This window comes from Globicephala melas, chromosome 16 (genome assembly GCF_963455315.2).
Source record: "Globicephala melas chromosome 16, mGloMel1.2, whole genome shotgun sequence".
Lineage (NCBI taxonomy): Eukaryota > Metazoa > Chordata > Mammalia > Artiodactyla > Delphinidae > Globicephala > Globicephala melas.
In genome coordinates this window covers 40,844,609-40,862,949 of record NC_083329.1, presented here as the reverse complement: position 1 = coordinate 40,862,949, position 18,341 = coordinate 40,844,609, and the positions used below count along the sequence as shown (strand labels likewise).

The 18,341-nt window shown below is 34.6% G+C and overlaps 1 protein-coding gene across 1 annotated transcript in view; it reads left to right on the top strand.

Annotated features, from left to right (window-relative positions):
- Positions 1 to 18,341, top strand: part of PCDH15 (protocadherin related 15) — an 807,822-nt gene that overhangs the window by 570,175 nt on the left and 219,306 nt on the right. Inside the window, exons 16-18 of the mRNA XM_060286024.1 lie at positions 1,311 to 1,390; positions 10,982 to 11,075; positions 16,651 to 16,779. Coding sequence (XP_060142007.1) covers positions 1,311 to 1,390; positions 10,982 to 11,075; positions 16,651 to 16,779 — 303 coding nt within the window. The remainder of the gene's footprint in view (positions 1 to 1,310; positions 1,391 to 10,981; positions 11,076 to 16,650; positions 16,780 to 18,341) is intronic.

Sequence of the window (18,341 nt, the reverse complement as noted above, 5' to 3'; positions counted from 1 at the left end):
TTTATGGAGGAGACACTTTTAACTAATCCTACAAAGCTTCTCCCACAAAACCTGGCATTTAGTAAATATTACGTTATTACTCAGTTGTCCCTGGACTCTGGAGTTTATGTGGTCCAAGAGAGGTTTCTGGCCACCCATCCACTGTGGTAGTTGATAGGGCTGTCCCATGACCAGGGCTCTGAAATCCATGTCAAAGCCATCTAATCTACCTGCAGAAACGGTGCTCCCTGTTGGTCAGGACATGGGATTTCATAATCAGCCTCTTATGGCTGGAATGGTTATTGTCCGGTGTTTGAAAAGACCCAACATAACCACCACTTTTGTAGGTCCTGCCAACTTCAGGGCAGTGCCTGCCCATCAGAGAGGTTGGTATCTCTGCCAGCCGAGTAACTTATAAATAAACAAGATTTCCCCTCCCCCTGGGGTCATGCTTAGGCAGATCCCTCGCCCATCCCTTTTATATCATCCAGATTTCTTTCTTCACCCAAGTCTTCCATAAGGGGACTTAATGGATAATTGAAAAGGAAATTATTGGATATTTTAGATGGTAAAATCCCAGACTCCAGTGCCACAATATACAGTGTGTATCTTTATTTTGGGTAAGAGAAACTCAGAACTCAAAGTCAGAAGCTGTAGATTTTTTCTACTATGACTTGAGTGAAAAAGGGAAAAAAAGGTTAATATTTACTGAAACTTACAATATGCCAGATTTAGTCTGTGTTTTAATATAGATTATTTCACTTAAACCTCTCAACATCTATTAACTTTTATATTGTTATAGTTCTCATTTTACAAATGAAGAAATTAAGAAACAATCACACAATTAGTAAATGGAGCCCAGTTTTTTATTCAGGCTCTCTGGCTTCAGATTCAGAATTCTTAACCATAAAGCTTTGCAGACAATATATTCTGAGCAGAAAAAGAAAAAATAGTGCATTAAATAATTTCTTGACACTGTAAACATTTATGTAGACTCCAACATATTTGTTTGAATTATTCATATAAAATTAAATAAGTAAACCATAGGAAAATCATTACTGTATTTCTCTACCAGATAAGATTATGAATACATTCAGGAGATATTATTCTTATTCATTGTTACAAATTTCAGATGACATAAAATGACAGAAATGCTGGGATCAGATATGAAATTCTTTATTTTACATCTAGCCATTTGCCCGTGTTTTCATCTTTATACTTTAAGGTATCATGGATCTTCTGTGCTATTAGTTTCAAGTTTCTATATTATACTGTACTGAATGGAAGACATATCAATTACTTGATAATTAAAGTATGTTTTCTCTCTGAAGGCAACTGATCGAGAGGGAGATCCAATAACATATGCCATTGAGAAAGGAGATCCACAGCGAGTTTTTAATCTTTCAGAAACGTAAGTTAAAAATAATTTCTAAATTTATTTTTCTTTTTAAAATGTTAAACAGTGTACTGGTAGCAAGAGGACAGACTTCTAATCAGAGACTTTCAGCTGTTTATAGTTTTATTTTACTTTTCTTTTCTATGAGTGTTAATGAGAACTGCGGGGGATAATTCTGAATCCAGAAATCATACCCAGGACACTGTTTATTTATATAAAAAAATTTTACTAGGTAAAATCCACCGAGGTGGAAACAGTTCATTTGCAGGTATAACCTGGGATTAATTAGATCCCTTTAAAATTGTCAGCTACGCATAATAACAAGGATATTTCTACAAAGAGTAACTTGGCACTAAATTGTTCAAAGGGAATTTTGTAAGAAAAAGTGTAATTCAGATACATTTAAGGTGCCACCAAAGTCCATCCTTCAATTTTTGAGTAATATAGGTATACTCTAAAAAAGCTAAGATAAAAATATTTCATGCCCATTCTAAGCCCCTTTGAGGTCTATGTCCATGTCATTCTGCTCACCTCTCTGAACATATCAGAGATAATGTCAGTCTTAACTATTGAGGAAACTGACAGCAGGCATTAAAGAAGGCATTGACGTTAGCTTTGTTTCTCTTCTTCAACAGCAAAGTAGCCGCTCTGTTTTTACGTGTGGCTGGCTGTCAAAGAGATGTTCTTGCTATCTCTCTGATGTTTTCTGTGTGGTCCTGAGTGGTTTTACTCCCTAAAAGGATGGAAATCTAAATGTAGCCCATGAGTATAAAGTGAAAAATTTGACAAATTAGCCAGGCTCTGCTTCAGTCTCAGGAACATGTGGTACACAATGCCAAATCAAGAGAACCCTGTGTGGTCACTTGATCTTGTAAGAAAAAAACACGTGCAACTTTGCATTGACGAGGGTGGTACAGCCATGAGTTTGTATGCCTGGATACAGTATTTCCCAGATTTTTAGATTTCACAGATGAATAAACTTCCATTTAAAAAATGGAGAGATTTACTATTTTGAATTTTCCCCCGTAGGTACATACTAATCATAAGTAATTATAATTTACAATCATTCTTAAAGAAAGAAAACTTTGTAAAAGGGACACTTTAACAGTAATCAGGACTGTGTGGTACTGGTATAAAAATAGATGTCTGGATTACTAGGATAAACTTAAGAATCCAAAAATAACCCCTAATATTTATGGTCCATTGATTTCCAAAAAAAAAAAAAGGCCAAGACAATCTAATTAGGAAAGAATAATCTTTTCAATAAATGAAGCTGAGACAGCATGCAAAGGAATGAAATTGGGTCTTTACCTCACACCGTCTGTAAAAATTAACTCAAAGTGAATCACAGACCTAAATATAAGAGATTAAACTATATAATGAAGAAGAAAATACAGATGTAAATCATGATTTGGGTTAGGCAATGATTTCTTAGATATGATACAAAAAGCAAAAGTGATTAAGAAAAAAGACTAATAAGTTGCACCTCATCAAAATTTGAAAAAATGTGATTCAAATGGCACCATCAAGAAAGTGAAAGACAACCCCATAGACTGAAAGAAAATATTTTAAATATATGAAGAATATGTAAAGAACTAGTATATCTCAAAAATAAGCAGATAAATAATCTAAGTAAAAATGAACAAAAATTTAAATAGACATTTCTTCGAAGATATATGAATGGCCAATAAGCATGTGGAAATATGCTCATAATCACTAGTCATTAGGGAAATCAAATTACAATCATGAAATACCACTTCACATCCTCTTATAATAGCTATAATGAAAAACAAAGGAAATAGCATACATGGGTAAAGATGTGGAAATATCAGAATTCTAATATATTTCTGGTGGGAATGTAAAATGTACACTCTGGAAAACTATTTCTCATTTCCTCTAAATGTTAAACATAGAGTTACCATATAACTCAGCAGTTCCACTCGTGTCTATTCAAGAGAAATGAAAATGTTATGTTCACGTAAAAAGTGGCACAGAAATGTTTATAACAGAATTATTTACAATGGCAAAATGTGGAAAACAACCCAAATGTCTGTCTACAGATGAAATGAATTAACAAAATGTGTATCCATACAGTGGAATATTATTCAGCAATAAAGGAGAATAAGTACTGAAACATGCATGAACCTTGAAAACATACTAAATGAAAGAAATCATTCACAAAAGACCACATTTGGTTTGATCCCATTTGTATTAAATGTCCAGAATAGGCCAATCTATAGAGACAGAAAGTAGACTATTGGTTGCCTGAGGCTGGAGGCTGACAGAGAATAGGGAATGACTGCTAATGGGTACAGTGGTGAAAATATTCTAAAATTGATTGTGGTGATGGTTGAACTACTCTGAAAATATGCTAAAATTTATTGAATTGTACACTTTAAATGGGTGAATTCAATGATATGTGAATTATATGTTAATAAAACTGATAAAAATAAGAAAACAGTGAAGTTTTCACCTGCCCTGGTCTTACTTTCTCTGTTAAAGATTTCCATTCCTGTGTTTATCTGTTTTTCTCTTGATGCTGAAGGATTTTAAAACTGTTGGTTGTGAAATCTAATGAGCTACCAGTTTTATCAAAGACATTCTCACTCGTGCTGCTACCCTAGCAAGTGTTTGTCTACTACTCTCTAATTTATGCTTTTGAAACCGAACAGACACACCTAGTTGGTTACAGAGGTTCTTTAAAGTGTGAAAGATGTCAATGCAGCATCCTCTTTGTCTGAATTGACCTAAACAGACAGAAATATCCTTAAATGCAAACTTCTTCCTAGAGTAGACAGCTAGAGTAGGGCAGGACTTCCTAGAGTAGACAGCTTCCTAGAGTAGACAGCTAGAGTAGGGCAGGACTCTGTGATGATTGTATGGTCTCTGTTGATGATCATACAGGGTCCAGTACACTGCGCTCATTGCCTTTTATCTTATGGTAATTTTATTTCAGCCACTTCATTGCTGTTGTTCCCATTGATAATTATAGGCTAGGCTAGACCCTTAGCAATATATTTCAACACATTTGAAATGGGGGAAATATTGATATTTTAATCCCTTCCCTCTTTGAAACTTCTGAGATACTTGTGCAAATTTGCATCACCACTTCTATGTAAGTTTTAAGGATTTGAATAATTCAGATGCTCTCTCAAAAAATAATAGAAAAGAAATCATGTTCTGTCTTATCAGATGCTTCAGTTCATATAAATAGTGATTTTGGTTACATTTTTCTTCTTAAAACAACAAAAAAAGTACTTGCTTATTGTTTACATTAAATATTATTTTATGCTATAATGCCAATTTTAACAATAATCATTACAATACCATTCATTACCTTACCTTTTTTTCCATTGAAATACAAATATACCAAAACATTTTTATAATTCTTTAAAAAATATTAGTTGTAATGAATATTCATTTCAGTGCTAGTGTGGATTTACCAAGTGTTGAATTGTTATATGCATTTTTTTTCAGTGTCATAGCTTTATTTTTTTTTAACATCTTTATTGGAGTATAATTTCTTTACAATGTTGTGTTAGTTTCTGCTGTATAACAAAGTGAATCAGCTATATGTATATATATATCCCCATATCAACTCCCTCTTGGGTCTCCTTCCCACCCTCCCTATTCCACCCCTTTAGGTGGTCACAAAGCACTTAGCTAATCTCCCTGTGCTATGCAGCTGCTTCCCACTAGCTATCTATTTTACATTTGGTAGTGTATATATGTCAATGCTACTCTCTCACTTCGTCCCAGCTTACCCTTCCCCCTCCCCACATCCGCAAGTCTATTCTTTATATCTGTGTCTTTATTCCTGTCCTGCCCCTAGGTTCATCAGACCCTTTATTTTTTTTGATTCCATATATATGTGTTAGCATACGGTATTTGTTTTTCTCTTTCTGTCACACTGTATGACATTTTAATGAATTGGATTAGTCATATGGCCAGGAAAGAAACTTATTCTTTAAAGAAAAATGCTTGTTCCTTAAAGATCACAATCATTCATTATGTAAATCAGTTAATGTTATGTATTAAACGGCCAGATCTTTATGGTTCTGTAGTGTAATGCATTATTTTAATAACTTTTTATGTCTGTGCTAATAGTTGCATATGATTCAGCAAATATTTATTCAGCAAACATTCATTTATAAGTAAATATTTAAGCAAGATGTAAGGAAACTTCCTCTGCAAGTATTATGGCAAAATATTTGTTATTTATTGCAGGAAATTGAGGAATTCTTATTGATGTCATCATTGTAGCATAAGGCATGTGATGTAACACTTAAAGGCTAAGTGCTAAACAAAAGAACCTCAGAGTTATTTCTGCCCCTTGTTAGAACTTTATTTGAAAATTTTATATCTTCACTGGCATTTTTATTTCTCTCTATGTGACTAAATTAATTTTGACACTAAATTTAAAGCTTATGTTTTTCATATCAGTTTGAGCTACACTGAAGATTAACATGTAAGAAAGATGATATGCATATTTTTCTGTAAGCTCTACTCTCAAAATATATGCTCAGATCACCCTTCTCACACAGCTGGTTCATGCCTCCATCAACTTACCTAAATGTCTACCAATATCTAACTCTTTCTATTGGTCTGTGTTTGTTAATCACTAATTACTGTTCAACATGGAATGCCATATCAAACTAGAAGCAATCATACATTTTGAGGTATATTTTACCCTCTCTAAATATCATTTTAAGGCCTGAAAAATGATGCCCAAATCAGCATGATAAATCTGCCAAAGACTCAGACACTTGTAAGTATAAATGATGTTAATCACAATCAGTAGAAGGTATTGAAAAAGATTAATGGAAGAATACAAAGCATGAAACCTGTGAGATAATCTCTTTCAGTGCATAATTATGCTGCTGCAATATTTCCTAATAAATGATGCAATTTGGGAAAATGAACACTTAAATAGAAGGTTGGTTTGTTTGGAAGTAGATACCCTCCACTACTTTTTATCTATATTGTTTAAACAACTTTTGAACACCATTTTTATGGTTTGGCAAACCAACTCATTGTATAAAAGAGCTTGATTTTGTCAATCACAATACATTTCAGGAATATAGCCTCAGTGTTTGGTGAGGGAATTCTGTGCAATATAATTAATATAATTGAGGTTAAATTCACATAGCATAAAATTAACCATTTTAAAGTCAACAATTCAGTGGCATTTAGTAGACTCACAATGTTGTATGACTATCAGTTCTATCTAGTTCAGGAACATCGTCATCATTCCAAAAGGAAACACAACTCGGTTAAGCAGTTACTCCCTACTTGCCCTTCCCCTCCACCACTGACAACCACCAAGTTGTGTTCTGCCTCTATGGATTTATTTATTTTGGATATTTCCTATAAATAGAATGACACAGTATGTGACCTTTTGTGTCTGGCTTTTTTCACTTAGCCTAATGTTTCAGAGTTCTTCCATGGTGAAGCATATCTCAGTACTTCTTTCCTTTTTATAACTGCATAATGTTCTGTTACATGTGTACACAGCAGTTTGTTTATCCATTCATACATTGATGGAAATTTGGGCTGTTTTTCTGTTTTGGTCATTGTGGATACTGCTAATATCCACACACATACAGACACACATAGATACATGTATTTAAGCACACACAAATATACATGTATTTAAGCACCTGTTTTCAATTCTTTTGAATGTATACCCAGAATTGGAATTGCTGGGTCACATTGTAATCATTTACTTTTTGAGGAACTGCCAAACTGTTTTCCATAGTGATTGAACCGTTTTACATTCCCACCAGCAATGTACAAGTGTTTCAATACCTCCGTGTTTTCATCAACACATTATTTTCCCATCTGTTTTGTTAATTATTCTAGTGAGTATGAAGTACTATTTCATTGTAGCTTTGATTTGTATTCCCCTGATGACTAATGATGTTGAGCATGTTTTCATGTGCTAATTTGCCATTTGTATATCTTCTTTGGAGAAGTATCTATTCTTTGCCAATTTTTTATTGGGTTGTTTGTCGTTTTTGCTGTTGAGTTGTATGGAGTCCTTTATATATTTGGAGAACCAGACCCTTATTTAGATATATGATTTGCAAATATTTTCTCCCATTTTGTAGGTTTTTCTTTACTTTCTTGATACTGTACTTTGATGCACAAAAAAATTTTAATTTGAGGAAGATCAATATATCTATTTTTTAAATACATTTGCTATTCTGTTTATTTATTTACTTTTTTAAAATTTATTTTATTTATTTTTGGCTGTGTTGGATCTTTGTTGCTGTGCACGGGCTTTCTCTAGTTGCGGCGAGCGGGGGGCTACTCTTTGTTGCAGTGTGCAGGCTTCTCATTGCGGTGGCTTCTCTTGTTGTGGAGCATGGGCTCTAGGCGCACGGGCTATAGTAGTTGTGGCACGCGGGCTTCAGTAGTTGTGGCTCACAGGCTCTAGAGCGCAGGCTCAGTAGTTGTAGCACATGGGCTTAGTTTCTCTGCGGCATGTGGGATCTTCCTGGACCAGGGCTGGAACACGTGTCCCCTGCATTGTTAGGCAGATTCCTAACCACTGCGCCACCAGGGAAGCCCTATTTTTCTTTGTGCTGTTCATGCTGTTGTTATCATATTTAAGAATACATTATCAAAACCCAAATCATAAAGATTTATCCCTATGCTTTTGTCTAAGAGTTTTATGGTTTCAGTACTTACATATAGATTTTTGATCCATTTTGAGTTAAATTTTGTATATGGTATGAGATAATCCAATTACGTTCTTTTGCATGTAGATCTCCAATTGCCCCAGCACTGTTCGTTGAAGAGATTATTCTTTCCCTATTGAATGATCTTGGCATTCTTGCTGAAAATCAACTGGCCACAGACGTATGGATTCATTTCTGGACTCTCAATTCTATTCACCAGTATACATGGGCACTTTCGAATGCCCTAATTTTCCAAGAAACTCTGTACCCAGTTTTTCCTGCCAGGCTTTTGGTGTTCCACTGAATGCCTCAAACATAAACTATTGCTTCAGATGGCTGCAGGTTGCTCCCTGACTTACACTGTTTTCCAGGAATACCCACTGCTTTTCCACCTTGAGTGAATTCTGAGTTAGGCAAAACAAGACAAAAACCATGTATTATTCCTTCAGGCAGCCTCCAGACCAGTTGGAATAGATAAACACAATTCTTTGTGAATAAGGATAGTTTCGCTGCCTCCAGAAACAAGGACCAGAGTAGCACACTGGGAATGTTGACCACCATCTTTAAGACTACTCTAAGCCAGAAAGGGCTGGGACAAGGACAAGTAAAAATGGAACAAATCTTTACTACAATTTTTAAGTTGCCTTTTTCTTAATTCTACCTTCATTTGGGTGCTGTCAACCTTTGACTGTTTTCCATTGTCCTATCAAAGTTGTTTCTGATTCTTCCTGCTTCATTTTTCGATGCTTCTGTGGAGAGACCACCTCTTCAAGCTGTCTACGTCACCATTTTCACTGACATCACTCCTGTGCAATATATTTTCAATTATGTAAAATTTAAGTAGCACTATTATTGATGTTTTATCAGGAGTCATTCTTATGTATTTTTAGTATATGGACTGATAAGATTTACTGCATTTCTAAATGCAGCCTAATGTATACTGCTCTATAGCTTCCATTCAACTGGTAGCAAGAGTCCTCCTTTCCAGTTATTTCTGGAATTTTGTGGAAGGATGCTTGTGTGTACTCATAAGCTAATCTTTCAGCTATGAATACCAAAAGACAGCACCTATTTTTTCTCTCTTTTTCTATTTCCCAAATATCCTGTCTGTCTACGACATTGGCACACATCATCTTACAAGGCACACGTCATCTTAAGCAAAGAACTATTTCCATAATAATTACCAGACTATGAAAAATAAGCTATTTAGGTATAATATGGCTCTAAATTCTAATACAGTATAAATTTCTAGTGATTTTCTAATTTAATATACAAGGCATAATATAGAGTCGAAGCTTAAACTGAGGAGAAAAATGGAAAACAATAACTGAATTTTCTTCTTTCTTTCATTTTACTATGGATAGATTTTCAGATTTCTTAAGTTACTTGTGAATAAGTCTCAGAAGCAATCAATGATTTACTTTTCTCTTTGAATGTCATTTTAGAATGGGGTTATCTGAACCATCTGCAGTATGGGAAGTTGATCCAAATTTGATTGTTACAAACTACTCTGGGAATTGGTTTTCAGCTATTTGGACAAAACATTTTAAAATGTACAAGGAGCAAAGTCAGTTTTTCATAGTCATACCATATGTTTAGAACTTTTTTTTTAGTCCGTATCAATAACAACAATAAAATAAAACAGAGTAACTGTGACTCTGATTTTGATTCCTTGGCATTGACTCTCTGTACTCAACTACCATATGTGGTGCGGATTGCTTAAATTCCACTATAACAACAAAAGCACTTGCATTAAAATGAAAACCTTTTATCTATCAGAAACAAATTATGCTTTTATACTTGATAAATATTTTAATGTTTTGTTAAATTAATGTAACCTCTCCTTCACAGTAGATACTTGTTAGACCTTAATTAAAATGCCATGTACAACATCAGATTGTAATATCTAAGACATAAATGTAGAACTTGTTTTAGAGAACATAATAAGCGACCAAAGTGTTATAAAAACAAGTTACATGGGAGAATAAAAGCTTAAATATCTGAAAGTATGTATTCTAAACAGTGAAAAGGTTAAGAATTAGTATTAAAAGTATTCTAAGTATGAGAATTTTCCCAAAGGCTGTTCATCTCCCATTATACATAATACTTAAGAAATATCTAAATTTCAAGAGAATAACAAGATGGTAAAATTGTTAGTGTATCCACAAAAGAGTTTGTTTTTATAAATTGTAAAATGAGAGAACGAATGTTCATAAAATTATATTATCTTGAAAATAATGTAAAATATGCAGCCTGAGTGCTCTTTTGAAAGCAATTATAATGTATTTAAATATGGTTATAATAGAGAATACAAAGAAATATTAAAAAACCCATAATATCTATGAAAGTTTTAATATTCCACTGTATATTTTCTAATTTTCTACAGTAAGACTCAGTTATTTTGAAATTTGGAAAGAAGAAAAATTTTAGTCTCTATAGTTTAATCAAAGATGAAATTTAGATGTTTTCATTTCCGTAGTGGTCACATATGTGACAATGAATGGGAGTGGTGATATAGATTAAAGAAATCACTTTTTTACTCAAAGCATTATGAAACTGCTAAAGATTAATGGACTCTTTTACCTTTGAAATCATCACAAACAAGATAGATATCTTTCTTCCTGTAATGAATTGAGCATAGTTTGTTTTGTTTTTTTTTCCTTGGAAGCTACAGAATCAACTCACTTATCTCATTCAGTTTGGCAATTTTTCATTATTGCTAAGAGGCTCAACAGCCTTAAAAGCCTTTTTCAATTTTCAGCATGAATCCTAGAATCGTTCATCTTAAATACTCAAGCTATGTTTGCTGAAAGGAAAAAAAAAAAAGAAAAACTATCAAAAGTAGTTCACAATAGTAGAAAGACTCCCTGTGACATAATATCTTTTTCTGTCTCATTTGTTTGTTTGTTTTCTCTGTCACTAGTACTGGGATTCTAACCTTAGGGAAAGCACTGGACAGGGAAAGCACTGATCGCTACATTCTGATCGTCACTGCTAATGATGGCAGGCCAGATGGGGTGAGTACTCTCTTTGGGAAAGGGTTTTAAAAATAGTCCTAAAGAAACTGAGAGAACCTTGTAGTTTACACTCTAAAACAATTTATTACAGTCATGAATTCATGAATTAATCTCTTTTTCATTTGGAGCAACTACTTAAAATTACTCAAAGTGCTTTTTTCTCCAATGGGCTCTTTTGCGGTACCCGGGCCTCTCACTGTTGTGGCCTCTCCCATTGCGGAGCACAGGCTCCGGATGTGCAGGCTCAGCGGCCATGGCTCACGGGCCTAGCCGCTCCGCGGCATGTGGGATCTTCCCGGACCGGGGCACGAACCCCTGTCCCCTGCATCGGCAGGCGGGCTCTCAACCACTGCGCCGCCAGGGAAGCCCTCCAATGGGCTCTTTTAATCAATGAACCTATATTCTGAATTTGTTATGGAGCTGCAACTTTGACTTGACAGAATAGATACGTGGAATTTGCTCTCTTACCTAATTTATGGGGAAAATGAAATCTAACTTAGTCTAAGAAGTATTTCATTGTGTCCAGCACCAGCACAGCACTGGCAGTTCTGGCAGTTTTACTATGTTGGAATCTATTTCCTTTAAAGTCACTTTTTTGAGGGTGGGGGACAGTGGAGGGAAGGGAATTTGTGCATAAATACCTTGAATCACTTAGGAAACCAAGTTGACTGATTCTACAGGTTATTTGTAAGCGGCGCTCGGAATCTTGACTAATCCTTGATGATTGAAATGGTTTAAAAGGGCCCATAATTCTAGAGAAGATAAATTTTATTTCCTCTGTACCTAAAAATTAGTATTAAAAATAAATTGTTTAGTTATGTAGGTGTGTTTTAAAATCATTTGATTGTATTCTTCAATCTACCCATCCACAACTACCACTATTCTGATTTTTAAGCACTGTAACAATGCATTCATTAGCAGTGCTTCATTAGACTGTTTTTTTCACCATTTCTATGCCACAAAGTAGCTTTTGTCTTTAGTCTAGCGCATATGGGCCAACTAAGCACTTTTCTCTAGAAATAATTTCAAATTCAGTATAAGTGTCTAGAAGACTCACCCAATTCAAATAGCAATATATCTCCAGTTTACTTGAAATGACTTCTTTGATCAAAAAATAGACTGGATGGGGGTATATAATGCTCTCCTCACGCTTTTTGAGGAGGATTGCTGTAGAAAATTTACCATACAAAATTGATACTAGACAGTTTTATCATCTTAATTAAAAATTAGAAAAATAGATAAGGATAATTACTTAAATTTGGTAAACAATCTGCCCATAATAAGCTATTTGCCACTTTTCAAACATTAGGTAAACAGCTATATGTGGAAAATAAAATATACAAAGCAGTTTTAGTAAATAGTGAGGCCAAGAGAAGGCACTTAGAGATTAGGCAAGTCAATAAAAATAAAATCTAAGATTACTTTTTACATATGCAATCCCCTTAATTAATATAGTGTGCCTGTATAAGATATATGTAAAGAAGTCAGTGAGAATCTCAAGAAGAAAATAATTGAGAACTTGACTTATGATGAAAGTTTAATGTGTAATTTGGCTAGGAAATAACTGAGGGGGAAAATTCTAAGGAAAAGAGGGAATTACTAAGCATGGAGTAAGGGGTATAATTAGAGTGAAGTAAAATTAATAAGGAGGTTTTAGGTCAACCATTTGAGATAGGTCACATGATGAATCAGAAATTAATGGAAGTATTATTAGCTAGCACCTTTTACCTCTGGCCTTAAAAGTAAGATTTCTTAGACAACAGTAAAGATGGGAAAGAAATAGCATATTAAGCTATCTGGCATAGTTTCAGTCTACTAATTATGGCTTTGGCCACATAAAAAACTGAAAATAAGTTCTGGGCTAACATTAGTGGCTTAGTTCTTTCTAGAGCTTTTTTTTTTTTTTTTTTCCAGTTATTTACTTGTTAATTTCAATTCTCCTTGGCCAGGTCACTTAGCATTTCTAGTTCCCTCAATTTTTCTTTCTTTAAGAATGAATAAGGTCTCATTCAGCTTTAAAATTATGATCCTTTTAAGCAAATTTGTTTCATTTTCAAAAGTTTGTACTGAGAATGTCACTAGGGAAAGAAACATTTAGATTTCAAACAAAAACTTCTTCAGTTAGTTTCATCATTTATATAATTTTAGGGATCGACTTATACATGTGCACATACAGTGGGGTGTTGGAGAAGAAAGTAGTTACAAAATAATAATAGTCTCATATTTTGATAGCACTTTTCTTATCTAAATATTTAAACTTATGTCCTTTGTAGAATTATAGTAAAATTAACCGTTTAGCCTTAATAATCACAGGTTTTAAGAAAGGTATTTAATAAGAACACAGGTGCATGGACTTTTCTTAAATAAAAGGATTACCAGCAATTTATGTGAAACAAATTGCAAAGATATAATTTGAATATTGCAGAATAGAGTCAATAGTTCTAATGTGTAGCCCAGAAATCTGCATTTTTAATGATAATCCAAGTGATTCTGATGCAAGTGATCTTCAGACCACTTTACAAGAAATATATAAGCTGGAAGTTATTCTCTGTGTGTTTATTACTTTACATTTCTGCCAGAGAAATGGATATTCTTTATTTCATATACTATCTCTAAGATATGGATAAATACATCTATATGGTCTATAAATTTCAGCCCCTATTAGCACAGGAATGGTGGATTTGTTATTTACTTCTTAGTTCACCTAGTGATCCAGTTCTCATCTATACCACCCAGTTACAGACCACAGCCTTTGAGGACCCAGTATAGGCTGAAATCATCCCACTCCATAGTGTCAAGAATGGGAATTTTAAAGAATAGGATGGACACCAGTAAGGGAAATACAGATAGGCTGGCACTTTATGCAAGCATTTAGAAGGAAGGTCAGCAAACTCTAGCATGGCTACTCTTAGATTTTGGCTCCCAGCTGTCCATTTTAATGTCTCCTTCACCCTCAGGCAAATTGGGAACTACTGCTACTATAAAGGCACATCTTTTTACTAGCTTTAAATCTTTTTACTAGCTTTAACTCTAACACAACTTTTAAAGAAATAACATTTGTTAAACTGATTTTTGTTATTAAAGCAATGTAGCTCTCTTAGAGAAAATTTGGAAAATATATAAAAGTTAAAAGGAGAAAATAACATGACTTGTACTTCATCTAATCAGATGACATTTAAATTTATACATATCCATATATATCTACACACAAGCGTATGTTGATGTGCATGCATTCTTTAAACTAAATGATTTCATGGAGAGATGCACACAGAAGAGTGCACAAACCATAACTGTGCAGCTTAATGAATTTTCACATAGTGAAAATACTTGTATGATCACTATTCAGAACAAGAAACAGAAATTAATTAGCACTCCAGAAGCCCAGCCTTACAATCATGCCAGTTTCTACTCTACCTTCTTCACAAAAGTCATCCCTATCCTGACTTCTATCACAATGGAGTATTTCTGCCAATCTTTGAAATTTATATATTTGGAATCATGTAGTGTGTACTGTGTTGTGTCTGACTTCGTACACTCAGCCTTACATTCATGAAATTCATTGAGGTGAATGTAGTCTGTACATTCTTAGTATCACATGTTATTCCATTATGTGCAAAAACACAATCTATTATATAAACATCTACTATTGGTGGGCATTTAGGTTGTTTCCCGGCTTTGACTAAACAACACTGTTCTGCTTGTCTTTGACATTTCTTTAAATAAAATTTTATTGGGAGTTTTAAATACAGAAATATATACAAATCATACTGAATAGCTGTATAAATTTTCACAAAATAAGCCCATCAATGTAGCTAGTACACAAATAAAGAAATAAGCCATTATCAATACCCAAGAATTCTCTGCTATGCCTGGTAATATTTTTAATGACCACTAGACATTATATATGAAAAATTATAAAGGCTTGGAATAAAATTATATTGCTCAAAAGAAGATTTAATATATGTCTGTTAAAATAAGGACAGATCACCTTAATCCAACCAAAATTTGACTATTGAGTTTTTTTTTTTTCTTTTTTCTTTTGTGGTACGCGGGCCTCTCACTGTTGTGGCCTCTCCCGTTGCGGAGCACAGGCTCTGGACACGCAGGCTTAGCGGCCATGGCTCACGGGCCTAGCCACTCTGCGGCATATGGGATCTTCCCAGACCAGGGGACGAACCCATGTCCCCTGCATTGGTAGTCGGACTCTCAACCACTGCGCCACCAGGGAAGCCCTTGACTATTGAGTTTTAATCTGAGTAAGGCCTGGTCTAGACCTTATGCAGCATTACTCATAGAGTATAGAACTTCAGTGATCCCAAGAAAGCATGTGCTATATTCAGTCTTTGATTAGACAGAGCAGTTTCCAGCTTGTGTCACGTATGAAGATGTTCCTTGATTTTGCAACAGAAAAGGATGGGGTGTTTACCAGGACTTCTCCTCCTTAGTAGCTAGGAAGTCCAGTTTTTGACCCCTCGGGCCCATGAACGCTGCAAAATTTCTTCAGGTTCACTTCCTCTAAGTCACTTCTTTATGCTCAGCTTTTTAGCCTCTCACCCCATGTCACTTACTGATTAGGACAAATCCTGTTTGTCTTTTTTAAAAAGAAAGTTAAGTAATTCTCTCATGACGGTACCATCCTGCTTTTCCTCCTCTTTTTTATTTGCATGTTATTAAATATTTAATATCATAGCATAATGGATTTTTCATTTTCCAGCCAAGAATACTTTTGTTCTCTAATTTTCTCTCAACCTTCTGTGATCTGCCCCTCACTGTGACAGAGCTGGGTGGAGGGCATGTGCTGTACTCAGGCTTTGATTAGACAGAGCATTTTCCAGCTTGAGTCATGTATGAAGACGTTCCTTGATTATGCAAAAGTCATTGACCTACATTATGTTCTCGAGTTGCAGCAGGCTAGGGATTTTACCTTTTAACCAGGTAGCACGTACTACTGGTAGGATTACCCACTTACCATTTCCTTAAGCTGTATAACCAAAAGGTTGTGTGTGTGTGTGTGTGTGTGTGTGTGTGTGTTTTATGATTAGTGGTGTATGGTCCTCAAACTCTTGGTTTAGATGTGAACCTAGAAAATTACTAATATATTATTTTCTGGTAGTATTTGCTTACCTGAAAATACCCATTTGACATACCACGCTATTTTATAGTGTGCTAGTTATATTTTTAAACAGTACAACATATAAGTGGTAAAAACTGCAGAAATGTTACATTTCAGAGAAAAAGGGGTACAAGTGTCTATAAACAAAAACCTACCACCCACAAAATGTGAACAAGATAAAGGTAAAACACTTTTTAAAAGTAAGCCTCCAGGAAATATTTGACATTTTCAAGAAGATGTTTGCCCTTTAATATCATTTGTTTTTTCCATCTGTTTTTTGAGGTGTTTGAAAATTGCGAGATTCCTCTTTTTTTTTCTTGTCTTTTTTGGAAAGCTAAGGAATAGGAATAGTAATGAGATGACTTTCAGATAGACAAATGCCAGTATGACTAATTAACTGACATCGAAATAAAAATAACTCCTCTCACATCTAATCCCCCCCCTATTTTTTTTTTCTTTAAGACCTCAACTGCCACGGTAAATGTGGTGGTGACAGATGTCAATGACAATGATCCAGTGTTTGATCCCTATCTGCTCAGAAATCTATCAGTGGTGGAAGAAGAAGCCAATGCGTTTGTGGGTCGAATATGGGTAAGTGGAGTATTTATGTGTATCTTAAATGTATTTTTTAAAAGTGAGTAATTTTCTTACCTTTTAATTTGAAAAGAGATTTAGCTAATGCCATGTGTTAAATGATAGAGCATCAGAATTATCTGAAAGCAATAAGCAAAATCACTTGGGTATAAGACAAGATGGTAATAAAGTGCATTCATTGTTGATCACTGTGCTGGATAACCTTCAAGATTTTTTTTTTTTATAAATCATATTGTGTCCATATGGACTTAAGTTAAGTTCGTTGATTTATATTTTATGACCATTGTATAATTTAAACACTGATTCATTTGAGAGCATTATTTTCTTATTTAATATATATTTTTACTTTCTGGAATTACAATAAAATATTTTTAGAGAAGTATGTAATTATCTATACCATTAAGCATAAATTTGGAAACACATACCTCAAAACGCAAATGCTTAGGTGTAATGTCATTTGCTTGTGTAAACATATCTTTAGCATCTCCTGTGTACCTTATATTTCAGTTGCATCCCTGTCCAACATACTCAACATTCATTTCTAGGCATGCTCTCTTAATTCCTAACTGGAAATATTAGCCAGTTTCTGTTACTCTTTTCATGAATAATCCCATTTTTCTTAAATCAGAGACAATACTTTTTTCAATTAGGCCATGCCTGGTCTTGAACATAGTGGTCTAGAAACCATAAGATGAGGGAAATTTTTGAGGAATGTACATATATCTTGAAGTGTTGACCTCAGATGATGCATCTATGTGGCCTCCAGGCAAGGAAAGAATCCTCCAGCAAGAGTGAGTCAACCTGGTACCTCAAGTCCAGGTTTTAGGGTCCTACATCTTTCCTGTTAAGGCCTGGAATTTTAAATAAGAGGTTTGCCGGTGCTTTGCAGTAAATCTTCTCTACAATTCAACTACTATTACAATCAAACGAAGGGTCTGTTTTTCAGTTCAATCCTCTCTCTGGCTTTAAAAGAGGAGGGTTTCTTTAAATGCTGTCAGCGAGACCCCTCTGACTTGAGCTTGAGCTCATCAGTTTTTTTCCTGAGAGCACTGACAATACTTGCAACAACTGTTAACTCTATAGTCATTGTCATCATCATTGTCACTATCTTTCTCAAATCCTGGAGAAATTGATAAAATATACATCCCCTTATACCTTTTTAGCATCCCAGTTCACCACAAGAGAGAGTCTTGTAATTATTCTGTTACAACATGCCAAGTGGTCTTGATGCCATGTGGCCAGCAAGACATTCAACTCCAGAACCCCACACAGTACCTCTGGTATCAAAAGTTTTACTGTAGATTCTACAAGAAAAAACCTGGCGACAAAAGAGTCAGGTATAAATAGTTTTTCTGGGAAGTTAAAGTAATACTAATAGGGAAGTGAGGAAGTGATGCAGAGAAGAGAAGGCAGACAATAAAGGGATTGCAGTTAACCAGCTGTCCTTAAGAGAAATGGAGCTTAATCTGAAGGGCAAATTCTGGGAAGTGACACAAAATACATTCCCCAGAATTAATGATCCTGAAAAGTGATGGAACTGGTAAATTCACACACTAACA